This window comes from Choristoneura fumiferana, chromosome 2 (genome assembly GCF_025370935.1).
Source record: "Choristoneura fumiferana chromosome 2, NRCan_CFum_1, whole genome shotgun sequence".
Classification (NCBI taxonomy): Eukaryota; Metazoa; Arthropoda; class Insecta; order Lepidoptera; family Tortricidae; genus Choristoneura; species Choristoneura fumiferana.
Window position 1 is genome coordinate 8,490,914 of NC_133473.1, and position 26,970 is coordinate 8,517,883.

The window sequence follows — 26,970 nt, forward strand, 5'->3', positions numbered from 1 at the left end:
TGGCCCCGACTCGGCGCAAGCGGAACGAAACAAGGTCGTGCCAATCGTTACTTCCCTGAATGCGTGATGGTATGTGTGACTCTTATATAGCAAAAACTACCACAATGAGTGCTCAAGACCTCGAGGGGAACGGAGAAAATAGTAGATTGTATAACAAGAGCATAAAACGAGCCATTTTATCCGAGACGTCCATATAGCCACCCGAGCCGGTACGGCGAGGGTGGATAGACACGTCGAGAGGAAAATGCTTTTCAATTCGATGGCGAGGAAATGAAATAGCAACAGTGGAAACAATCTATGTACCTTTTATTTTTTACGCATTATTATAATACTCGTAATGAAGAATGTTAATAGGAGTGCAAAATCACTTGAAAGCTTTGTTACAGTAAAGCTTTTATATACAAAAATAAATTTGTTTTTATTTCATTCAAAAATACCAAGTAGTTATGATTTCTATACGCATTCAAAGTTCGCATAAATATTGAGTCCCGCCAACAGCCACGTGACAGCGTGTGACGTCATTTTCCAACGCTCCGCGCTCCGCCAGGCGCGGCGCACTCCGCGATATAGGTAAGATTCTGTAAGTATCAAAACACCCCACGCCGGCGTGGGTTAACTCACTAGGGCTATGAGCACCGCCCGGCACGCACGCTCGCAGTCTCTCGCTCGAATTAGTCGCGTCGCGTCGCGTTTTTTGATTTTACTGATTTATTTTGATTCATTTGATTGATTTATAGTTTTACATAAATAAAAAAATATTTAAAAAATATGTAGAAACTTTTTTGTTGGTGGTTGTTGACACCTTGGTCTTAAGTTGGTCTTAAACGAAGATTTTATTTTATGCACTAGAGCATAAAAAGTCATTTTATGTCGCCTAGATCCAGCACAAACACGAACTTAACGAGCATGAGAAGTGAAAATATTTATTTGCTTAAGTCAGTTCCCCCATAGCTTGACTAATGTAATGTGGAAAGCTAAAAAAGCCTGAAAGAAACATTGCGTTGTAGTGGTAGTATGTCTGGTGTGAAAAAGGGCAAAACTGGAACGTACAAAGATGAGGATAAAAATGTGTACCTTACAGACAGACAGAGTACATCTCTGTAACACTTAAACAGCTGAACCGATTTAGACGAAATTTGATATGGAGATACTTTTGAGACTGTGGGAAGGAGGTAGATTAGCTTTTATCCTGTTAAATTGCACAATTCTCGTGGGATAGCGATAAACGAACTCTTCGCAGACATAGTCACGAGCAACAGCTAGTAAACTAAAGGAAAAACAAAGCAAAGCAATCAAATGAAACGCTGAAAAAATAATGTACCTGATATTTAACAGAACAGATCCATCCAAACGTTGAGTTTACATTTTTACGCTTAGAGTACTGCTAAAACATAAAGATTTCATTAACACATTGACAAGTGCCTTATATGTATGGCCAATCAACTATTTTACGACATGTCTCCTGCGTTACCAAATCGTCTCTGCTTACCAAAAATCGTACTTTCAACAAGATATTTCACGTTTAATATTGAACTTTATACATGTATACACGTAACCACTATTAAATTACAGAAAAAACATGTATACTTACAAAATCTGCAAGTTAAAATGTTACAGATTGTCAAGTGCGTTATTGTGTATGTCACTGTTAAATTATTAGTTACTATGCAGCGTATGCCCAATATGGTATTATTCGTACGGACGCAACTGTAGACAAAAGTTAATTACGGGCATTGTTATGTCATCATCATCATCATCTCAGCCGTAGGACGTCCACTGTTGGACATAGGCCTCTCCGATAGACCTCCAGTTGCTTCAGCTGCATTGTTAAGTACCCAGTGGCAAATAGTTGTTGAATAACCATAATATCATAAGATATAGCGAAATGTGTATCGTGTTACCAAACGCATGAGGATGAGAGTAAACATGTGTGGTTGATAAATTGTCTTTCCTTCATCATTCCAGCCTAAAGTACCTTGGCGACCCAGCTCCGCTCGGGCTAAAACTCGGTTACCACGATTTCCCAGAGATAAGACCAAGCTAGATCGATTTGTCATCCCCGAAAACCCCTACATACCAAATTTCATCGAAATCGTTGGAGCCGTTTCCGAGATCCCCGAAATATATATACATATATATAATATACAAAAATTGCTTATTTAAAGGATTAGATACGTCCCACTACTGGGCACAGGCCTCCTCGTAGAATGAGAGGGCTAAGTACACCATAAACGAAAAGTCAATTTTTACAGCTGTGCAAGTATTTTTCTTCCGTCTGTCTATTTAGCATTATGAGATAACCTTATTTTTCCGAGGCACACAAACTAATGACCACGGTATACCAGTGTGCCGCGGCGTGTGCGGAATACCACGGCTTCACCTCCCCTCTTTCGACTTTTACCTTGACACGGGTTAAACCTGTGCCATGCAGCTCAGGTAGAATAGTGGTAGTTCTGCCAACCCTGCTACAAAAGTAGTTAGCATCAAAAGTAGCGGACCACTTTTTTACTCTGTCGCATTGACACATTGACAAAATTGCATGGCGTTTAGTACGTGGCTGTAAAACAACAAAGTACGATAAAGTGTACAGCAACTTTTGATGCTGACTGTACTGGCGGGTGCATGTGGGTGCAACCTGAGCTCCACGCCAATGGGGTTAAACTAACCCTTGTTATACAGGCAAAACGGACTCATGATCAGATCAGCGCATTAGGAGGGGGGCCGGGGGCGACCGGGGCGGCTGCCCGCGGCGCCAGGTACCACAGGACGCCGCGCGCGTCAGCCAAACTTAATTAGAATACCTATCTTTATCGATCTAAAGGAAAACTAGACAGAGAGAGCGTATGAACTTTTACCCGCGGCTTCGCTCGCGCAGATTTAGTGTGTAGTTTAAAACTTTTTTTAATCCCACAAGACAGGTACCATACATTATTTCGGAATAAAAAGTAGCCTATATGATAATCTAGGGTATATATTACCTGTACAATGTCAAATTTTATTCAAATCCGTTCAGTAGTTTTTGCGTGAAAAAGTAACAAATATCCATCCATCCATACAAACTTTCGCGTTTAAAATATTAGTGGGATTAGTGCGATGGGATCTAGTAGGAGTGAGTATGAATATGAGTATTCTATGTGTAACAAACACGACCTGTCATTTTGTCGCTTGTATCTAAAAGGACGCCTAAGGCGTGACTCGCCCGGGGCGCCGGGCGTCTAGATGGCTAAGGCCGGCCGAGTATGGACATAACAGCCTGGATACTGAAATGATGTTCATTATTCAAATACGGGATGGGAAATAACTGTTAATAGTATGCAAAGGTAAAACATTTAAAATATTTTTTAAAACAAACAGAAACAAATTATCGCTATAAAAATTTAGCACCAATTCAGTCATATCATAAGTCAATAACAGGTTGTTACATATACATTCAAATAGGTATTATATTAAGTTCTGCTATAAAGATCAATGAGCGTATGATTTTATTTATAACTAGCCGTTACCCGCGTCTTCGTCCGCGCAGAATTCGTTTATAATTAACTGTGCAATTTTGCGGGATAAAACTATCCTATATCCTTCTCCGGGACTCAAACTATATGTATACCGAATTTCATCTAAATCGGATCAGTGGTGTAGACGTGATGAAGTAACAAACAAACAAACAGACTTACAAACTCACATTTATAATATTAGTTAGATTAGTCCCTGGGTGACCAAGCTCAGCTCAGTGTTTATCAAAGTAGTTTAGCTATCCTGCAATAGGTGATGTCTCTACCGGTAGTCCAATTATTCGATAAAAGTTGACACCAACAAATATATTTAGACGTTAATAATAAATTTTCCTACTGTTAATCTACAGTTATATAAAGTCTAGGAGTCCAATGGTTAAAATTAGTACCTACTTAGAAACTATGACCCTACTATTATAATATAAAACAAAGTCGTGTTATTTACACCATTTATAACTCAAGAACGGCTGGACCAATTTTTATGACTTTTGTGTTTTTGGATTTATCTTCGCCAGGAATAGGATATTAAGGGGCTGTTTCACCATCCATTGATTAACCGACGGTTAAATGTGATGCCGTCTCCACCTATTCGAACAAAACAAATAGAGACGGCATCACACCTAACCGCCAGTTAACACTAATCAATGGATGGTAAAACAGCCCCTAAGTATTGAAAACATTGGAAAATTGACGAAATAAATAAAAACAGTTCCCCATACAAAATGTTCAAGGGTTTCGTAACCGTCAGTTATACACCACATCCCCACAAACTTATAATAAATTAGTTATTTGATATTTGCCTCGAAAAATATTCACTTAAAATAATTGATACGGCAAAATAACGCTGGTTTGGAAACGCATTTGGACCCGCTAGATGGCGCTGTTGTTTGTATGTTATCATGATATGAATGTAGTTTTTTTTCGGGCATGGACAACGTCTGCCGGGTTCGCTAGTAACACTATAAATGCGAAAGTTTGTAAGTCTGTTTGTTTGTTACCTCATCACGTCTAAACCGCTGAAACGATTTAGATGAAATTCGTTTGAATTCTAGGGAAGGACATAGGTAGGATAGTTTTTATTCCAGAAATGAAATTCCTGTCACAATCCGCCTGACCCCTCCCCCCTCGAAATTCGTGACTAATTACGTATGGATGACCCCAATATATTGATATCCCTCGACATCAATAGGCCTCAGTGTTCCGTAATCATATCCCCAGTTAGTTTTTCTGGAATTTTAAATTGAAAATTGGCATCATATACTAATCGTCATATTCATGAGTTTCAGAGTTGTGTCTCTGTGTATCTGTTTTCTGTATCGTTACTATTTCTGGTGTACAATAAAGAGTCATTGTATTGTATTTTATTGTTTCATGAGTCATGACTGACTTTCGGAGTCCCCGTGAGGTCGGAGGCCATGGGTACAGGCCACGTGTGCCTTTATCAGGAAAGAAAGAAAAGTGTAATATATGAGATTGATTTGGAATTAATTGAAACATAGGGATTTGACAAGATTCAAATTACTAGGTACTCTGGCATCTTAATAACTGTGTAACTTTAACTAAAAAGAAACAATAGTGCCTTTTAAAATAATTCATAGTGAATTAGCAAATATATTTTATTCATTGTACTTAATCACTGTGACACTATTTAATTGCAAATACATTATAAAATATGATAAACTCACTGCGAGTCACTGTCACTGCCTGAGTAGTTGGCCAGCAGAGTGAGTCCAGAGGCCGGAGCCGCCACCACCGTCTCACTAGACTTTGCACTAACACTTTCATTAGTTACTTCAGGTGTACTAGTCACTGTACTTTTTGATACATCCATCCCTATGCTTGTTACTTCACATGTATTAGTTACTGTATTCTTTGATACTTCTGACTTTTTGCTTTTCACTAGATTTGCCAGCGCTGACTTCTTACTTAATACCCCAATGCTTCTGTTCCAAGTCTCATTCTTTTTAGTGTCTGGTTTAGGGGGTATTACTTCTATTCTAGAAGTTTTTGCTGGAGGTTCAACATCTTCCTCAACTTCTTCGATTATCTCCTCAGCAACCACTTTTTGTGAAGAAGTCCCACCAAACTTTATGGACCTGAAATTAGAATAAAAACTATTTTAGCAACATACCAGTCTTATTAGCTGAAGCGACGACGGGAGTAAAGATAACAGATGAATAACTGAAATGGCTTGAGACATAGCTTAATTTCCGAAGTAAATCCTTTTATTAAGACTTTTGAGAAAACATGAAAGAAAAATTAGTGTTTAGTATTGTAACTAAGGGACCCCATACATCCCTGTATTTCTTTTGTTTAATTTTTTTCTTTAATTGTATAATATAGTTTTTAAGTTTTTATTTGTAATTATATTTTTATGAAAAAATGACTTTCTGCCAAGTTTCTTGCGGCGCATTCTTCTTGGCAATGATGGTCTTTCCGAAAGCACTGGTAGTTTAAAAAAATGACGTGTAAAAGTGCCCATTGCGGCCTATTTACTGAATAAATCATTTGAATTTTGAATTTTGAAAGAAATAAAATACATTTATTTAACGCCATAAAAACAAACATAGAACAAATTGCATAGGTGCTAGCTACTAAAAAGCCTTGAGTAGCTGAACGATCGATGCTGCTACCGCTAGACGCTTACGAAGGCATGCTGTGACGATACCAACGCGAGATCACACTGGCGCGATGCGCTGCTATGCGATGGCGCTGCACCCATGCAACGAGATAAACGGCTGGGTCATTATTTGAGCGTCCGTATGATTTTCGTAGGCACTTTTTTGTTGATATGGTAGAAGATTCTGTTACTGCTTCCAGGTTATCTAGTAAGAGTACAGGACGTCCAAAAAATAATAAAAAGGTCATCAAATTCTACAGCACATTCATAAAATAAATTTAAATGCTTGAATAATGACCCCACTAAAGTTCTGTTTCTAGAAGGTTCTGGAAGATAGATCGGAAGACGAAGATTAAGCAGGTCTCCCACTAGGTGAACTGGCGACACCGTGAGAGTTCCAGGGAACCAATAGATGCAAGTGGCGAGTTGTCATTCATTGTGGCATTTTAAGGGGAAGTCCTTTATTCAGCAGTGATGATTAAAGTTTCAGCCTTACTTGATAAAGTCGTCGTCCTCCTGTTCTTCCCGCTTCCGGCGCGCCTCAGCCGTCTCGGGTTGATACTGCTGCAACATGCCCTCGTAGTCGACGGCTCGCTGGCGGCGATTCAGCTCTTTCAACTCCTCGAGGCTCTCTAGTAGCTCAATCTCCTGTCGGGACTGCTCGGTACGGTATTCTGCAAATATTGTTGAGAATTTAATGCTCATATATACAGTTCCAATTTTTCTAGGTAATAGCCATAACGAGCAAATGCGAAAGGTAATAAATAAAATAAACTAACATGAAAGATATTTCATAATCCTTTTATTTATAGAAAGAGATGATGATTGTGTATTAAACAATAAAATTAGCAGGCATAGTGCATTTCCATGTTACATATTTAGGTAAGTACTCTTTTTAGGCATAGTGTCAAAACCAGTCACATAAAAGTACATAAATATTCGACCTTATAGCTTCCACCGTTTGGTACAAAATCAATTGAATTTGTCAAATATGGCGCCCCTTTAAATCATTCCTTAAAAAAACTATGATTAATTTTAAAGTAACATTTACAAATAGGAGGACTTGAAAATGAACATTTAAATATGTAAATATGCACTACATGTTTTTTTTTCACTGGAACTTAATATCTTCCTGAGTCCAACTTTATTTAACAGATATAGTACTAAAGACCTAGATGTGGTTCACCAGCTTTGTTATCTATATATATAAAAGGCAAAAGTGATTGACTGATGTATCAACGCACAGCCCAAACCGCTGGACGTAGGGATTCCAAATTTAGCACGTAGGTTACTTTTAAGGTCTAGGGGTGCACTAAGAAAGGATTTTTCAAAATTCACCCTCTAAGGGGGTGAAATGGGGGTCCAAAGTTAGTATGGGGAAACAAGATTAGTTCGACTATTTTATTCGAAACTTCACAGGAGTACTCTTAACAATAAATAAGTAAACACGTGTTTCAGGTTTTTTGAGAATTCGACCCCTAAAAGGGGGTAATGTGGTGACAAAGTCAATCAAAAACCAATCGTTGATATATTAACGCACAGCCGAAACCACTGGACCTAGAGACTTAAAATTTTGCACATAGATACCTTATACAATGTAAGCATCCAATAATTTGGAGATTTTTGGAAATTCTTACGGAAACGGGAAAAAACGGGATTTATATATTCGATTCCGAGTGACCCTATCTCAGTTAACTATAATAACTAGACTCTTCAAATTTGATTCACAAGTAGGTATTACATTAATCAAAAAATCGATTTCAGGATTTTTGGAAATTCCTACGGGATAAGGAAAAAACGGAATTTATATATGAACTATAATTAGTACTAGACTTCAAATTTGGCATAGAAGTAGGTGATTATAATAATAAAAAAACAGTCTTAAGTATTTTGGGAAATTCCCACGGGATAAGGAATAAACGGGATTTATATTCAGTTTAACGGAATCCATTTTTCGTTTTACTGGTCCTAGAAAACTGATATTTGGCATTGAGGTTCCTTGAGAAGTGTAGGGGAACACTACAAAAGAATTTCCCGAAATTCTGACGGGAAGGGGAAAATATGGGATTTTTCGTTTTACTGGTCGTAGAAGGCTGCAATTTGGCATGTAGGTTGCTTAAAGAGTGAAGAGAACCATTAAGAAATATTTTCCCGAAATTCCCACGGGAAAGGGGAAAAAACGGGATTTTTCGTTATACTGGTCCTAGAAAGCTGAAATTCGGCATGTAGGTTGTTTGGGGAGTGTAGAGGAGCGTTAAGAGAGGGCTTTCCAAAATTCCCACGGGAACGGGAAAATATCTGAATAACTGAAATTTGGCATTTAGGTTCCTTGGGGAGTGTAGGATAGTACTACAAAAGGATTTCCCGAAATTCTGACGTCAACGGGAAAACACGGGAAAGGGAAAAAACGGGACTTTTCTTTTACTGGTAGAAAGCTGAATTCGGCATGTAGGTTGCTTGGGAAATGTAGAGGAGCATTGAGAGAGGACTTTCCAAAATTCACACGAGAAGGGGGAAAAACGGGATTTTTCGTTTTACTGGTCGTAGAAAGCTGAAACTTGGCAAGTGGGTTCCTTGGGGAGTGTAGGGGAGCATTGAGAGAGCATTTCCCGAAATTCTTATGGGAACGGGAAAAAAACAGGATTTTGCGTTTTACTGGTTGCAGAAAGCTAAAATTTCAAAATTCAAAAATTTATAGTGCACGTACGCTGCAAAAAGCTCTTTAACGGACTTCAAAAAAAGAAGGAGGTTATGCGTTCCGCTATATATATTTATTTATGTATGTTCACTGATTTCTCACTCAATTGTGTACCAATTTTTAAAATGATTTTTTTATTCGAAGGAATATCTACTCCCGAGGTAGTCCCATTGTCACCAAATCAGAATCTGATGACGGGATCTCAGGGAAATCAAGGGCAACCCTCAAATTTTGTAGGCACGCATTACGTTTTATATAACATTTTCTCGAGTTGTTTAAGTATTTCCGTCTGGTAGATATCTTCTCATGTTGATGAGCTGATGATGGAAAGTAAAACTCCTTAACGGTCAGGAGTAGAGGATATTTTTTTAAATGTTATATTTACGTGTAGACTGATAGTTGTTTTCTTTCATGTTATCTAGGTGAGCTGATGATGGAAGGTTAATCTCCTTAACGGTTAGGAGTTAGAGGAAGTTTCTTTAAATATCATATGCATGTATAGGTACACCTTTAGTTGTATTCTTTCTGTTTATTCAGGTGAGCTGATGATAGAAGGTATAACTCCTTAACGGTTAGGAGGACACATTAAGTACCTAAACCAAACCAATCAACTCATTACGTAACAAAATTTATCCATACCTATAAAACAGTATACTGTGACAGGCTGACTGACTGACAGACGACGCGTAGTTAAAATACAGATTTTACAGACCTGCATTTGGCACACATGTAGATAAAGTACCATAGAAGTGCACTAAGTAAGGATTTTTCGAAATTCCCATGGGATAAGGAAATATTTAACTTTGTCTGCTTCTTTGTTTGTTTGGTTTGGGGGAATCTCTGGAAAAACTGAGCTGATTTAAAAAAAATCTATTAGTGAAAGCTTTTTAAAAATCGATACCTGAAATAATGGAAACCTGTTTCAATTCAATCGCGGACAGTGTGGTTTTCTATTGAATTTACTTATTCCTATCCCGCAGGAACAATCTATGCCGCGTAAGGTACGAAGTCGCGGGCAAATGAAACACGTGGGTTTCCTAAAATTACAACCCTGACCTAAAGATGTGAAATAGGGGTTCAAAGTTTGTACGAATTATGACTATCTAGGTTGATTTTTAAATTCAAAAATTTGCAAATAGAATTCTACGAAAAATCAATTAAAATACGAAAATAAAGATCGTAGAAAGTAAATCTGTGTTACCCCACATTTAACGCGAGCGAAGCCGCGGGAAAAAGCTAGTTTTGGATATTATTTCATAATTTTAAAAATTCTTTATTCAATGAACAATTTGTACTTTATAAAGTGCATTCAGCCGTTATTTTTAGTGTTAATTGGTTCTTTATAAAGTATGCAAGGGCTCACGAGGATATACTATAAAAAACCTTTCATAGTATAAGTAGTTCTTAAACTTCTGAGCAAAAATTCGATCAAAAATATCTGAACACGCTTTTACGCCTTAACAGTAGAGACGTGTTTACATATTTTTGATCAAATTTTTGCTCAGAAGTTTAAGAACTCGACTGTAAGTACCTACCTATTTAGGTAAAGCTACAGGTAAAATCTAGTTAAAAATATTTTTAATACACAATATAATTATCTGTGGTGTAATGACGAGTGGACGCCCACCAACTCGAAAAAGCAACCTGGCAGACCTAGATAGCGATGGTGGGATGAACTGGACTACTTCTTAAAGGACTGGCCCTTGTAGCAGTGGACAGATTGCATTACTTCCAAGTATTGGGGGGAGGCCTTTGCTCAGCAGTGGGACAGAACAATCTAATAGGGCTGTTAAAGCAACGAAAACCTTAGTACCCGTATGTATTAGTTACTTTATTAACCAGTACTCGTTACCATCATATCGTTACTCGTATCGTTACTTTTGATGCAACCATGAAGCAGAAACACTGCATCCCGTTACCGTACGGTATGAACGAACGTACTTTATACAAAGCAAAACCAAACTGTATCGTTATCGTATCGTCGGTCTAGATGTGACGCATCGTAACTGATCATTTTTAATGCGGTTCGTAATGTTCTGATGTATATTTTTAAGTGATTATTGTAATAAATCTAAACTAATATTGTAATTATAATTATAATAAGTCATATATGTCCGTGCGTCGCGCTTGGCCCGCGCTGCGGTTTGTGGTGGCCTTAGTATCATCCATCATCATCTGTCATTTCTGTCAGTACAACTGTTACGGGTTATACGGGTAACAAGGCATATTCGTGAGTAACAATTTTTTACTTCAAATCAGATGAAGTACTCTTTACTCGGTAACAAATACATACGGTTTGCCACAGGCCTCCAATCTAACAATAATAATAAAATTACCTAACAACTTCATAGGGTTATTGGCCTCCTCCTCTTTTTGTTCCTCCTCTTCACGTTTTGCTTGCTCCTCTGCCAGTTTAAGTGCCATAAAGTTCCTGGTGGCACCAGCTTCAATCTCGTAGTCTGTGTTTTTTGGATCTGTCTTGAATGATATCTCTTGCAGACATCTGGTGCACTGAAATTAGTAGGTAGTAGTTATGTAACTTTTTTTCTTTACCCAGTCATGCTCCCTATTTAGGATTCAATAACTCAAAAGGAAAAAAAAACCCCTAATCCCTTTTTCATTACTCTGTCTGCTAAGACCTTTTTATTCAGAAATGAGAAGGCAAGGCAGAGCAGAGCAGGGCTTCCCAAACTGTGCGACGTGACGCCCTGGGGCATCGCGACATTGTCCCAGGGGCGTCGCGTGTCGATGCGACCGAGTTGAGTCAGAAGCTATGCTCAGAAAAGCAAGCACATTCTTCACATTAGCCAGCCACTTACATAAATAACTCTTTTTATTTTTATGCAAAATTATAAATGTCCAAAATGTCCAAATAGTGTTTTTCTGATAACCTGTTACTACGAGTAGGCAAATACTAAAATAAATTGTTAAAGTAATTGTTAAGTATTTTTGGGGGCTAGGTTGAGGGGCGTCATGAAAAAACGGCAAAGTCACAAAAGTAAAAGTAAAGTGCCATAGTCACTGTCAAAGTTTGGGAAGCCCTGGCCCTGGCAAAGAGGTATCATTTGTAGATAATATTATTTGACTGTAACACATTTAATCCAAATAAAAGTGTATTTTCATACAAAAACCCTGTGAATCTAAACCTATACTGTACTTACGATGTAGAGGCTTACTCAAGTAAGGAAAATGATTGAAAAATCACTAAACCACAAAAAACCTTCTTTAATAAAAATAGAGACCTTTGGGCAGTCAGGTATGAAAAATACCATAAATACAGTGGAACCCTGACTTGCACTTGGCCAGTTTGGTGCTGTAAAGTTGCCACTCTTAGTCAAAATTGCTAATAAATTACATAATTTTCATTTTTTCCAAGCTTGACAGGTTGAAAATTAAGTATAGCTTGCATACTATGCCAAAGGGAAAAAATACAAGGCATTTTAGTACATTCCTTTTACTTAACACAAAAAAACAAGCTTGATAATGGTGCAGATTGTCGAAGTATGGTATTAAAATAAATAATTAAATTATCATTATACAGATTAAAATACCAAGAAAGCTTCAGTTTTTGGAATGAACCTTAACCATTATGAAAGGGTTATTAAGTATAACTCAGTCTCTATACATGATTATCTAAATTCACAAGCAATGTGTATTATTAATTTGTTCAATTTGTTACTGAATTATTTAAATAAATATGTTCAACCTTCCGTAAAGAAAGCAACATGGCAATGAGTAAAATATTTACGATAACATTTTTGGTCTCTATTTCACAGCCCAGAAACCTTTTAAAGGTTTGATTGAATGTACTAACTCACACCAGCAGCCTAGAAGAGATTATTTCAGATAGAAGGTATGCAATCTGATCAAAGTAAGGTTGTGCAAAATTAAAATTATCATATGGTTTATTGCTAAATGCTACACTTACTTTAATGTAAAACCTGTAAATTCTTATTCCCAAATAGTCCTGGTTCTCGACATCTTCTTTTCGAGCGTTAAATTTCTTTCCTTTGTAAATATACTCGCCGCAGGTAGCACATCGCATGTTGAAGGGAGCCATCAATCGCACCGTGTATTGCCTGTTCTTGGCCAGTTTCATACGCGGGATCTTCGACGGATCGAAATCCGGAGGATAATATTTCTGAAAACAACATTTTAATAGTTGCAACTGCCACGGAATAGGAATTAAGAGATGCAAACACAAGTAGATACAAATAGGTAATCTTTTTTCTGATACTACATCTCTGAACGGAGAAATAGGTATTTACTTACATTTAATACTTTTCTTTCAGACATCTTTCAAGTGTATTTAGCAAATTAACAGAACTATACAATTATTACGAATAAAAATACACAACAATAGCCCAAGCAGTTCGACTGACTTGAGTTGATTTGATTGATTGTGTGCGATTTGTGTGTGACGTTGACGTAACGTAACGTGTGACGTATGACGTTTGTTGTTTTTTTAACTCATCTTTCAAAGATAGGCACAAGGAAACAAGCCTATACTGCACCAATCCTGTGCTGTAATTAAATTTCTTTATTCTCAAGAAGTGTCGATCGTAAAGGGGAGAAACAAACGCATTGTCATCGAAAAAACGTATAGATTATAATTTAATTAATGATTTTAAGCATTTCGTGACTTTGACTCAATTTTCCACAAACGGGACTTAGTACTTAGTCGAAACGTCAAGGTAATAATTAGGTAATCGTGTGTTTAGCGTGATAAGCCCCATGTTTTTAGGGTTCCGGAGCCAAAATGGCAAAATCGGAACCCATATAGTTTCGCCATGTCTGTCTGTCTGTCTGTCCGCCCGCGGCTTTGTTCAGGGACTATCAATGCTAGAAAGCTGTAATTTTGTACGGATACATATGTAAACTATGCCGAAAAAATGGTACAATAAAAAATTCAAAACAAATTTTTTTTAGGGTCCTCCCATAGACGTAAAGTGGGGGTGATTTTTTTTCTCATCCAACCCCATAGTGTGGGGTATCGTTGAATAGGCCATTCGGGGTTTGCTAAGACGATTTTTCGATTCAGTGATTGTTTGCGAAATATTCAACTTTAAAGTGCAAATTTACATTAAAAATCAAGCGTCCCCCTCCCCCCCCCCCTCTAAAATCTAAACCGGTGGGTGGAAAAATTTGAAAAAGGCTAAGTTTGCTTGAGAATTAGTAGTAAATAGCAGCCTAAGGTATAAAATATACCTAAACTTGGAAGATTCCGAGTAAAATACGAAATCCTTAGACAAATATTACTTAATATTTTCTTAATGGCTACGGAACCCTATTCTGGGCGTGTCCGACACGCTCTTGGCCGGTTTTTTGTGGTTGTGAAGTAGTGACACCTGTAGATTTTTTTCTCAGAATAGACTACTGATGTGCGAAAGAAAACTTCCGAAAATTTCAAGTCAAACGAACTAACTGAATGTTGGTCGAATACGATTTGATTACAGACAGACGGACAGACTACGGGACATGTGAAACTAAATAAAAGCTTGTAAAAATCAGCAATATGTGTGGCAAAGTTCTGTATTCAATCGGTGTTTTTCAGTGTAGTACCTATATAAACTGTTTGTTGTTGTAAGTTGTCATTAGCATTTTACTCATAAATACAAATACAACAAACTGATTAGAAAATAATCATAATAGAGGAGTTTGTTAACATACGACATCGAAGAAACACCGTTTGAAGTGGATCAAATTTGACTTCTAAGATTTGATTAAGACTGTAAAGCCGAGTTTAGACTTGCAAGAGAAATCGTGCAAGTTGCATTACATTGCGAGGCCGCAAAGCCAACGAGTTTTTAGTGGTCAATCGAGCGCCGCAATGTAATGCAACTTGCACGATTTTCTTACAAGTCTAAACTCGGCTTAGCAAAATAAAAACTTGTAGTTAAAAGTATCTCATTATTTCATGATCTAGATGTAGGTATTTATTAATTTCGTTCATTTAACATTATATGACCGCCCAATGGAGATGGAGACCAAAAACTCTGGCGCAAATTATATCTACTCCCAGCTCCATTGCACGTCCTGAAAAAAAAAACACGTGCTAACATTGACATCTTATCTAAAAACTTCTTAAGGACCTATATATCCACAGTTACTAAGAGCTCGTCTAGATCTTTGGGAATACCTACTATCTATGGCTTAGTCGGCAAGGCATTGCCTATCTGCTGCTAACTGTACACACTGTACTTAGCTTACTCTCTCTCTCTCTCTCTGCTGTCTTAGGTCCTGCATGTACAACGTCGAGTTCATAACCTTGTGAGCAAAAATTCAACCAAAAATATCTGAACACGCTTCTATGCCGTTAACAATAGAGACGTGTTCATATATTATAGATAAAATTTTTGCTCACAAGTTATGAACTCGACTGTAATATTAATGGCATCGCTGGACGGCTTTATCTTTGCGCCCATTAGGTTCCAAGCGCTGAAGCTCTTCGGCGGCAACACTGGTGGTCATTTCTACGTCCAAAACATTCCGCAGAAGAGTCGCTTGCCTAAGTATCGGTAGGTATTTTGCCGCGATGGCCCCATGCTTAAACTTAGGTTCGAAACTTCCAACCTGTGCCCTTAGTGTAAGTTTTCGGTTACAAAATACGTCTCGATCGCGTTCACGCTAAATCTCAATTTGTATGCAAACACGAACAGCGCCTCTAGTGGAACGTTTGCGATGTTCGTGTTTCCATACAAATTGAGATTTTAACGCGAACGCGATCGAGACGTATTTTGTAACCGAAAACTTACACTAGGGGCACTGCACCTATTGCCCGGGGTGAAAAGGCAATTTTAACCACCCAAGCGTTTGTGTTGTTTCACAAACAAAGAGCAAGTGAAATTCATTTTTAGTATTTCGTAGCCAAATGGCAAAAACGGAACTTTTATGCCTATTTTTTACCCGACAACCCAAAGGGGTTATAAAAGGACTCGGGAAAGAAGATGTTTTCGGAAACTATTCGTATCGAAACTAAAATATTATTGAGAATGCTAAAGTAAAATAAGTTTTTTGTAAAAATTTCATTTTTAATACAATTTTTTTCTGACTGTACGTTTTGTTGTCTGTGCTTGTATTGTTACCCAAACTACATTTGCATACCAAATTTCAAGTCGATGCTATTAACCGTTGAAAAGTTCCATCCAGCGGAGACGATCCTTGCCGGACTACAAGGATTTCACTACCAGATTATTGTATTGTCACGTAATTTACATAAGTATACCAAATTTCAAGTCAATCCAACTACTGGAAGTTGGTCGATTTTAACTTGCAAGATTTGATTACAGGCAGACAGACAGACAGACAAAGGGACAGATTAAATTTAAAAGCTTGTAAAAAATCTTAGTTTCAATTAAAATACAGATTTCTATATAATGTTTTTGACTATATGCTGTTTCAATTTAATTAATCAAAATACATCAGTAATTTTAAAACATCACAAACTATCAAAACGTCACCTTATTAATTTCTCGTCCGCAGAAAAATAATCAGAAGAACAGGAATTTTCTGAAAAAATATAAAAACAGCCTAACGTTAGAGAAATTTACAGGACTTTAGAATTTTAGAATTCTGTGTCAATCAAATCACTTGCGATCATTGCATCAATATCTTAGGGTTATATGTTTTCACTGAACAAAGGCCTAGGTATGTACCTAAATAGTCGTACACTGATCACTGATTGACGACTGACTGATGAAGTGATGACTGAACTGGGACCGGGTGACCGGTCCTACATAAAAAGGTGCCTAAGTAGTTAAGTACCAGCATCACATTTTAGGGGCTGGTGAAATGTGACACAAGAACAAATGAAGTTTCATAGTGAAGTGTGCCTGTTAAAAATTACCGAAATAGATTTGATATATATTATAGATAGTCCCAACCGTACTTAACCCTTTACCAGGCCAAGGGATATATTCCACCCACATCTTATATCGGTAACCGTAGTCAGGTTTTAACTCCAAACCACCTACAAAATATTTTGTCAATCCCTGAAAATATTATTTTATGATCTTCATTCACAACACGCTTCTAAATTGCGTAATATATCTTTGGCAGCCGTTTAAATTCACTTGAATGCTAATTTCAGTAAACTACGGAGAAATTCGAACACTTTCCATAATTTCTATGAAACAGAAGTACAAAGGTCGAACAATTTTTTGATATTTTGTAGATTTTGAGTGTTGAAAGCTAATGTAATCGTAAACATTGCTAAATATTCATGCATTATTGTGTATGACCAGAATTAGGATGTGGGTTGACATTATCCATGCCTTATTAGAGTTTAACTGTGTGGGAGCTATTTTTCCATGGCCCGGTAAATTGTCTTGTCATGTCACGTAAGTAATAAAACATGTTCAACCTAGAATGAATTCATGTCAAAATCTAATCGGGCCATGGGAAGAATAGTTCCCACACAGGAAATTCTAGCCAGGCAATGTGATAGAGTCATCCACATCCTAATTCTAGTCCTATCACAAGGACGCAGGAGTATTAGCAAAATATATGATTATATACCTTACAATCATTAAAATCATGAAATAACAAAAAATGGTTCCATATAGAATCAGTAAAGTGTTCGAAGCACACATTTTTCAGAACTAAGTAAGTAAAACATCTACTGAAGTGAAATGTGACACAAAAAATTACCGTAATGAAGAGTACCGATAGCCCAACGTACTTAATAACGATGTTACCAAAGCATCATCAATCATCAATGACTAACTATTGTATTTTTCACTTATGATAAGTTCTGTGACACTTGAAAATTTTCCGAATTACTTACTTACTATTTATTGTTCGCAAAATATTTTTTAAAAAAAATCTATTTTGAAGAAAAATAATCAAAAAGGTAACTGTACTTTTTTAAAATATATAGCAATATCAGTGTCCATTAAATAGACTCCATCGAATACGATAGTAAATGACATTTTTTTACAATGAACATATGTAACGGAATGGTTGGTCATTCATTATACAGCCTATAGTTACATTGTTTCTTAAGGGCTATTAGATTACCGAGTTGTATTAGAAGCCGCGGTCGAAGACTGAATTACGAGTCGATGTTCGTTTTAAATTCGAAGAACGGCCCGTGTGATAAAATGTTTTTCATCACATTTTCGAGAAATTTTTTGATTTTTGTAAAAAAAAAATATTTTTATCCAAATATTGGCGATATTGCCTTGGGCGTTTGTATACGTGAGTGAGACTGGACGGTACGATACAAATTTCGATTTTCGAATTTCGTAGTAGCCCCCTGTGTTTTGATCGAGTTGGCTCGCGCGGCGGCACGGTATCCATAGTGCACGATTACCGCACGAGCCAATGTTCGATGGTTTGCCGCGCGTAATCGATACACAGCTTTACCGTTCCCGTCGGTTGGCACCGGCCGCGAGCTCATGCTCCAACGCAGCGATTTTCTCCTCGTGGCGCGTACGCTGCGCCTGCGCGCGTCGCTGCTGCTCCTCCAGTGCCAGTACGATCTTCTCCAGCCGGTGAATCTGCTGCTGCTTGTTCTCCAGCGTGGAGAATAACTCCTGGATTTCTTCCGCTTTGGCCGCTATTTGCTTGTTCACCTGCATTTAATTTTTGTAGTCAACAATGTAAACCTAAGCATTTAGTAACCATGATATACCTAAGTACCTACCTACTATATACCTACAATATATTCACTGTTTTTGCCTTACCATTTTTATCTAGCTGCATATAGATGCACCACATAATATTAGATACTGCTTTAAAAAAATCTATTAACCTCTTTGTCTCGTTCAGACCCGATAAGTATTACTATTGTGAAAATGTTGGTCTTTCAAGCTCATTTTCAGACAAGCAAAGAAGTCTAGCAACTTATTTCAATTTCGCAGGGAGATGCGTTCATATAGCTGTTTGCTAAACCGCTTTGTAAATCATGCATGATTGATATTACACCTGTTTAGAAAATAAAATAACAAAAAGTCCTCTCCTCACTTCGTCTACAATTTTCATTCGGTGCTCAAGGTTCTGCTGAAGAGCGGACAGCTCCCTGCTCTGCTCCGTCTCCTTATTCTTCAGCATGTTGATCAGTTCCTCGCGAATCTGCGGCACTCGGCAGCGTTACAAAATTAAAAATAAATAACTAATATCGTAAATAATAACAATATAAAAAAGAAGAGGTACCTTTATCATACCTTTCGCCTTTCCAACTAATTTTTAACGTAGGTGTCGTGGCTTATGAATTATGATAATTGCGATAGATGGTTGTACCACATGCCACTATTGGCGCTAAGAAGCGGTCAAGATTTTTGGATGGTTATTTTGGATTTGCCGGTAGTCCAGTTGCTAAAGACACCTTGGCGCGTAAAGCCACAGGGATGTGGGTTCGTATCCCGTCCGGAGCACCCAAAAATAGTTTTCGTTTTAAAATATCTTAGATTTCAGTAAGCAAATGCATTGCTAATAAAAAACAAATAATATTAAGTTAACATGAAATTATTATATCAACAGCTAAATAAATAAGGCAACCATAAACCTCAGTATTGAAGAGGCAGAGATTAACAGAGATAAATAAAAATAGCAACCAACCATCTAAACACATTTGAAAACTATAGTATATCACTTGGCTTGTAAATACTGGTCAACTTCATTCCATAACTCATGGTATGTTTAAGGCAGGCTAGGAGTAATAGTTACGGTTATACTCGTATATAATAACAGCGCTGAGTAACCTTGATGACTCTTGCCTGGGCACGCGAAGTTTTGTCCTGCTGCTCGAGCTGTTGCTCCTTCTGCGCAAGCACCTCCGACAGCTCCTCATTTCGGTGGACCGCTTCCAATAAACCCATTCTTAAGTTCATGATCTAAGACAAGAAGTTCATTTTAGTATAAAGGGATTTCAAAACGAAGGTACAGGACAAATCCTCAACTTGCTTTAAATACCTACCCAAAAATGACAACCAGTTCTGAACTCGTAAGCTAATCTATTATTTCATTATTTTTCTTGGAAGTACTTCTAATATTATTCATAAAATTGACAAACCTCCTGCTGCAAGTCCTGGTAACTGATCCCGTCAGGAGCTTCTTGGCAATTGGCGACTGCGCGATTATGTGCTTGCAAGTCTCGGACGTATGACTCGTATTGTATAACTTTTTGCTCACTAAAACAAGAAACTCATCGTATAATTAAAGATTTAGACACTTGCGTATCACAGTCCCATTTATTGTCACTTACTTTAATTTTATATTCTTTGTCAGATCTCTAATTTGAATCTGCATTTTCCCTATTATTTCTTCTTTGTTTAGAAGTTCAGCTGCCAATTTTTGTTGAAGCCCTACTTTGTTTTCCGACTCCTTGAAAAGATAATAAGCTTGAATTATTTCTTACAATTCAGAGATATAACTTACATTGAGATGGCCATCACCTTGAAAACGAAGAAAGAATTCAGATGGTACATACGACTGAAAAAAAAACCTACAGTCATGCTACTTGTTTTTTGAGCCTAAGACTAGGTAAATGTAAAAGAAAAAAACTTACAGCTATTTTTGTTAGTGTTTCCAAAAATCGAACTTTTTCCCGCTTACACGCTGTTACTTCATCTTCTGTCGCACGCAGCGTTTCTTTAGTTGCTTGCAACTCCGCCCATAGATCCATTTCGCGTTCCGTTGGAAGTTCTATAGATTTGATCATAATAATCCGTGTTTAAGTAACTTGCGAAGCCTATTACAGTTGTTAGAAATAAATTATGATTAATTAATACGCGTACGGACCTGGGTTAGGTTTACAGTTTTCAAGTTCTGTAATTTTAGATTTCAGTTCTTCGATTGTCGCCAAACTCTCTGTCAGAGCCGTCTCCGCAGCAATTTTTGAATCTAACTCCTTTTGGGTGATTTGGTGCTGTTCCTCTAGAGCAGATTTTAAGTCTTTCAACTGAGCATTCAGATTGCTTATAGCAGACTTGTGTTCAGCGGTCATTTTTTCGATTTGCTCTTTGAGGTCTAGGACTCTGTTAAGAAAAAGATTTTACTTAGTTACTATTTTTAGTCGCATGAGCATGGCACACTTTTGCTTCGCTGTCAGGGATGACCACAATCCTCCAATCTAAATGGCAAGGATTCTGGAACGTGTATACAGAAACTTTGTTTCTGTACAATAATGAGTTTACAAACTAAGTATATCGCGTTGATGGCATATCGATCGAACGAACGATGGATGTAATGAATGAACAGTTAAAATCTAATAAAGCACTGACTCAGCTTGAAGTGCGTCCCTATGCTGCGCCAGCTGACCACTGGCTACTTCCCCGGTTTTGAGTGACTCTTTTAATTTTCTTGCTCGTGCTTCCAACTGTACTTCTCTTTGACGACTCTGTTAATAAAAACAAATCACACATTAGTAGATTCACTCCAAAACAAATTGGCCATCGTCACACTGCGGGCATTGTGTAGGAACTTCTATGCCACGATCATAGGTACAAATGACGCGCCTATGGCTTTATGCCGACTAGCATACATTTGTATAACAGACACAGTATTATCTTATCATTATCATATCAAGCTCGTTTCCATGCCGTGCCCGCAGTTTTATCAAAACTCTTCATCATTACTATAGGAGTACCTGATCTTCCAAAGTTTTGACCGTGCCGGTTAAACTGCTAATACTAGCTTCAGCTTCGCGAAGTTGCCGGTCCATTTTCGTAACGCGAACACGTGTTTGTCGTAGTTGGTACTCAGTTGTTGATAGTTTATCCTTTATGGCAAGACGCGCACATTTCTCCTCCTCCAGTTCTTGACGTGTCTCCTAAACAAAAATATACATTTGGATGGGAATAAACAAAAGTTGCTATCAACCTTAGTCCTTAGCTAAGTGGGGATGAGGAAACACAAAAGGCGGTTAAAAATAAACTTGAACCTTTTTGTTGGTCTTTGCGTATAATATCCTCACCAGGGTCATACGATATCATTATATGTAGTTTGGAATTAATAGACCGATATTTGAAAAAAAAAATATAACAAAAAAATTTAACCGACTACAAAAAACCATGAAAATTATTATCTACCAGTCTGAAGTCGGTCAATGCCTCAGCACGTGCCAGCAGGAGTGGACCTATACTTAGTCATCTACCTCACCTAGGTACGCACTTTATATTGGGCTTCAATCACTCCTACTGGCTCGTGCTGAGGCACCGACCAACTTCAGATTGGTAGAAAATAATTTTCATGGTTTTTTTTATTCGGTTCAATTTTTAACACGCTTTTATTAGGTCGACCTGTATGTAACTAACTATGTAATGGAATCTAAGGTAACTAATTTAACCATCTTCCAAGGGTCGTAGCGTAATGAAAATTGGCAGCTGTATGTACTTCTGATGACAATACAATAATATGGTACTGTCGAACTGATCTGATGATGGAGCCGGAAGATATGAACTGGAACTTCATGATGGAATATCGTATCATAGTCGTGTTTGCACTTGTGAGCAAGGCCACGTAATGGACTTTGAACACGATCAGGTTTCAAGGTCTAATGATGAAGCCGGAAGATAGGCACTGGCATTCCATGATGGAGTATCGTATCATAGTCGTGTTTGCACTTGTGAGAAAGGCCACGTAATGGACTTTGAACACGATCAGGTTTCAAGGTTATAACAAACCTATTATATATTGAATAGTGTAAATATTTCGTTATCAAAGACCAAAAAGTATAAAATAAATTAATAGTTTAAAAAAACAAAAAACAAAAAAATAATATGGATCGTTCAAGTCGTCTCTATTTCTGGCTGAAGTGTAAACTATGTGCTTTTAATTACAATATTTGATTGTAAAAGCGTGAGGCAGCTTCCACCAGGAAGTTAGTACGTATAATATTTGTTAACAAGAATGCCTATCCTGTTCCAGCACCCCACGCTTTTACAACCAAAATATTATAATTAAAAGCACATAGTTTACACTTCAGCCCAGAAATAGAGACAACTTGAACGATCCATAATTTATTTTTTGTTTTTACGTGCATTTATAAAAGCGTGTTTTTCTAGTGTTTTTTAAACTATTAATTTTTTGTTATAAAAATATATTTTTACGCTTTTTAGTGTAAATAATTTAAAATACAATAGTTTAATATCAACTGCTCATTACCTTTTACGAATAGTTGCTTTTTCCGATTTGTTTGATTATTTTCCCATAATATTTTTTTTTTGCAGCAAAATTTCATTTCGCGTTTTTTCACGAATTTTATTTTTACAAGCCTGTTTTTTTCATGAAGTTTATTTTTCACATTCGCATTCTTTTTGTGTCGCATTTTTCTCCAGTCGCGTTTTTCCCCAATCCCAATCGGTACAGAAACAGTCTCGACGGAGCTCCGCTCACGTGGAGCTCCTATCCTGGGTGGTTTTAGCCCTTCGGGCCCATGCAAAACTAACATAACCTAAACCTACCTATGAGCCTTTAAGCCTGGTTTTGTGGTTTAATATTGGAATACATAAGACTCGATGGGAAACAGGAGCTAGGTGATACCAGGGCTCCATCGACACTGTTTCTGTTTCGATTAGGATTGAGGAAAAACGCGACTGAAAAAATGCGACTCAGAAAAAACGCGAATGTGAAAATAAGCTTCATTAAAAAAGCAGACTTGGAAATATTGTCTTCGTGAAAAAAAGGGAAATGAAAAAAGGATTATAGGAAAATAATCTAACAAACCTAGGTTAAGATCCAATCATCAGATCCTGATTTGGTGCTTATGGTACCTAATCGAAGACATTCCTAGACGAATGCAAAAAAAAAATCAAATCGGTTTATAAAGTTTTAAGGCAGGGTAAGAGTTCGGAGGTAACAAACATAACTCTTTGAAGTGGGTTAAAATTGTCTCAAACCTCGAGTTCCTTGGAAAGATCGGAACCCGCCGCGCTGTGATGACGCATTTCTTCTATAACAGAAGCTCGCGAATCGAGGTCCTGCCTGAGGCGAGCTACTTCCCGGACCAGTGATTTGCCCACAGCAATCAATGCAGTCTGTTCTCTGCACACTCGCCTGAGAAATGAAAATCGATACCAATTACCGATGAGCGGAGCGAGGAGGAGCGTTAGGTACAATTGCGATCACAACGCGCGAGCAGAGCGAGCGAAGCGAGCGCGCCGCGGTAGCGGCCGGCGAAGCGCCAGAACCTAATTTATTTAGGAAATAATTTGGCCCCTATTCTAGTGCTGATTATGTAATTTTCTTGATTTAAAAAGTATATAAATACTGAAAATAAATTGATAGGTGTAAGTACGTGTTGTACTTAATAAATAATAAGATGATATGTCAAATAAAATGCTGTTTTATTTATTTAAACTGCTGTGCGTTATACAGCATGTATTTTTGATACTACCTCAAACTGTAACCAGACAAAGATTTAAGTGCTGTGAACCGATATCAAAACAAATTGTTAGCTTAAAGTTCGAGCAGCAATGATTTGCGTACAATGATTTGATATGAGAGAGAAACGTTCTGACAGCTGTCACGTCAACAAGTGCGACGTTTTGAATAAAAACAAAGCAGTATCACGTAATAAGACATTGCGTGCTAATTAATTTTGTAAGGAAAATAATAAGTCATTTTTTTATACTAAAACATAATAAAAAGTGATTATCAGGGCCTTCACTAACTAGGTAGGTACCCTTAAAGTTTGAGGTAGTTTCAAAAATAGGGTGTACTGCCTTTTCGGCGAAATATTTTTCGCCAAATTTCACTTAGCAACCAACCTTTCGCCGAAGTTTCATTTGGCAAACCAATCCTTGGCATAACTTTGCTTCGCATTTTTCTTATTTCGCAACATTTTTATATTGCAAAATTTTACTTCATCACACTTTTATGTGGCAAACAATTATGTAGCAAATGATTGGCTAAGGCAAATAACAAATAGTCAAATAACATTTAGCCAATTTTTACACATAAGGTAGGTATATCAGTCATGATATATAATAAAAAGAATAAATGTTAAATTATGTGGCGGTGAGCGAGCGAAGCGAGCGAGCAAGACGAGACTAGGCAGAAGCGACTTGGATAGGTTAGGTTCAGAAGGCTAAGGCGGGAGCGAAGCGTAGCGTAGCTTCCGCTTTAGCCTTCGATGTTAGGTTTTTTTTGTAACAGAACGGAAAAAAATCATTGGCTTGCTTGCTTGTTTGCTTGCTAAATGAAGGAATGCCAATCAACGCATTTGACGAAAACACAAATGACATCTTTAAAAAAATCCCAGGTAATAATTTGCATAATAATCATTTATCAAATCATTAGTTGGGAAATGATATCAGTGCGCAATGTTGAGTTGGGAAATGAAATTTCGCCTAAATAAAAATATGGGATAAATAGTTTGGGAGTTAATAATTTGCTAAATAATTTTCGCCAAAACATTAGTAAACCCAAAAATAGACTATCAAATAGAAGCTAGATTTAAATAAAAAAGAGTTACAAGGTATGATGTGCGTTAGTCATTATCAGCTATGCAATAATAAAAATGCTTTACTTTAAGATAAATATACCTACTAGTGCCATCCATGAAGACGCGTGCTGACTTTGTCAAAATTAGCCATTAATGACATTATTATAAGAACCACGGCACGCGTCATCGTGAATGACTATCTATAGCGGTACGCCACGAATATAAGTTGCGGTTTATTACGTAATATTTTGAGTGGAGTATTTTGGTGCAATCAGTAATATTGATGTGAATTCGGATTTTTTTAAATAAAAAAGGACTTTTTGATGTGCGTTTAAATACTACCCATATAAAAATTGCTGAAATTTACTTGGAAAAATTTGCGATGGCATCCACTGCATCCTCAGACCGACTCTTGAGTTCACGCAGAGCCTCGCACAACTCCAGCCCTCGTGCATTGTAACAAGCAACCCGCTGCATCGTCTCCCCTCTGCCGTCTTCCTGCTGTTAATTTCTTCATATGTACCTAGTTACTAACTAAATAACTATTATGTGCTATTATCCTATCTTTAACAAATTCTCAACAATCCTTTGTACTCGTACCTACGAGCTCGTACGTTAGTTTGATCGTATCATAAGGGCCACGTGTGACCCTTAATGTGAATCTGTCAAAAATATCGTTGTTGTATGTATGTTGTGTGCCTAATAGCTACATACTTATTTTGGAAATTTTATAGGACATCGCGGAACTTGGGCAGTATTCTTTTAAACTGGTAAGTAGTAAGTATGAGATATAGAGGTTCAGATATATTTGGGCTCATGTCTTAACTTACAGGGACGTCAAACCATGTTTTGCCGTACTTGATAGAACGGCCCTTTAAAATAAAACACATACCTACATGCAGTAAACAGTAAAAGCTAAATCCGTAAAAGACTCTTACGCTGTATGTAGTAACAAGCTCTTTGACCCAGTCTATGAGTTCTTGCCGCGCAGAGAATGCCTGCAGACACAGATCAGCAAATTGTGCCGGAATGTCCAGTACTTTAGCATCCAGCTCCTCCAAGGTGCATTCGTCTAGATATTTGAAATAAAATTCATTATAAGTACCATAGATTTTGACCAAGTTCACATGAAATAGTTTATTATACAGATGTGCAAGTTGAGGAGAGTTTCCAAAAAGTTGGAATAAGTTCTCATGAATTTCTTTAAATTTTCACAAGAAATTTAAATTTAGAAACGGAAAGTTTTAATCCCCATACAAAATTGTGAGAAGTTTCCGAAATTATCCTGTATAAAAATTCCGCAATTTTGGAAAGTTTCCTTTGGCGGTCATCAGTAGTTTAGTGGAGGAAATCCACTTGTAGCTAGCTACATTGATACGAAGAAGTAAGTACTAAAAGCTCCAAATCGTACCAGGAACAGACTTAAAGAATTCAACCGCTCCATCCGTGTTGGAAGAGGACGCAGCGTCTCGGCAGAGCTGGGCCACCTCATCAGCGGTCCAGTCCGCCACGTTGAACACCACTAACTCCTGAGGCAAAGCGCCTTCGCCGCCGCCTGACAGGCCTTCGCGCGACATCCGGTCCCGCAGGTTACGCAAGCTATCGAACACTTCCAGCACGGCTTGCTGTAAACATGACAGCTGTTTTAAGCTTTTGCGATTTTCGCCTACCTTAATCAATTGCAACGGCGGTGATCATGGCATGATGAGTAGAGCAAGTTAGACCACATTTGCTGCGATGTAGTTGAAACGTTGAG

The 26,970-nt window shown here is 37.5% G+C and overlaps 2 protein-coding genes across 2 annotated transcripts in view; both read right to left on the reverse strand.

Moving 5' to 3' along the window:
• Positions 1-5,107: 5,107 nt before the first annotated feature.
• LOC141442399 (splicing factor YJU2-like) lies at positions 5,108-13,247 on the reverse strand. The gene is made up of 5 exons (XM_074107379.1): positions 13,100-13,247; positions 12,756-12,968; positions 11,164-11,338; positions 6,626-6,803; positions 5,108-5,605 (listed from the first exon to the last, which is right to left on the reverse strand). The coding sequence occupies exons 1-5, from the start codon at positions 13,121-13,123 to the stop codon at positions 5,191-5,193; spliced, it is 1,005 nt and encodes a 334-aa protein (XP_073963480.1). The 5' UTR covers positions 13,124-13,247; the 3' UTR covers positions 5,108-5,190.
• Positions 13,248-14,723: 1,476 nt separating this feature from the next.
• Positions 14,724-26,970, reverse strand: part of LOC141442392 (uncharacterized) — a 94,218-nt gene continuing 81,971 nt past the window's right edge. The window contains exons 6-20 of the mRNA XM_074107367.1: positions 26,626-26,839; positions 26,153-26,286; positions 25,582-25,715; positions 23,668-23,824; positions 21,417-21,599; positions 21,052-21,167; positions 20,570-20,805; positions 20,337-20,473; positions 20,034-20,152; positions 19,842-19,959; positions 19,531-19,662; positions 18,794-18,901; positions 18,194-18,402; positions 16,288-16,336; positions 14,724-14,863 (exon numbers count right to left, since the gene is read on the reverse strand). Coding sequence (XP_073963468.1) covers positions 16,318-16,336; positions 18,194-18,402; positions 18,794-18,901; positions 19,531-19,662; positions 19,842-19,959; positions 20,034-20,152; positions 20,337-20,473; positions 20,570-20,805; positions 21,052-21,167; positions 21,417-21,599; positions 23,668-23,824; positions 25,582-25,715; positions 26,153-26,286; positions 26,626-26,839 — 2,016 coding nt within the window. The 3' untranslated portion in view covers positions 14,724-14,863; positions 16,288-16,317. The remainder of the gene's footprint in view (positions 14,864-16,287; positions 16,337-18,193; positions 18,403-18,793; positions 18,902-19,530; positions 19,663-19,841; positions 19,960-20,033; positions 20,153-20,336; positions 20,474-20,569; positions 20,806-21,051; positions 21,168-21,416; positions 21,600-23,667; positions 23,825-25,581; positions 25,716-26,152; positions 26,287-26,625; positions 26,840-26,970) is intronic.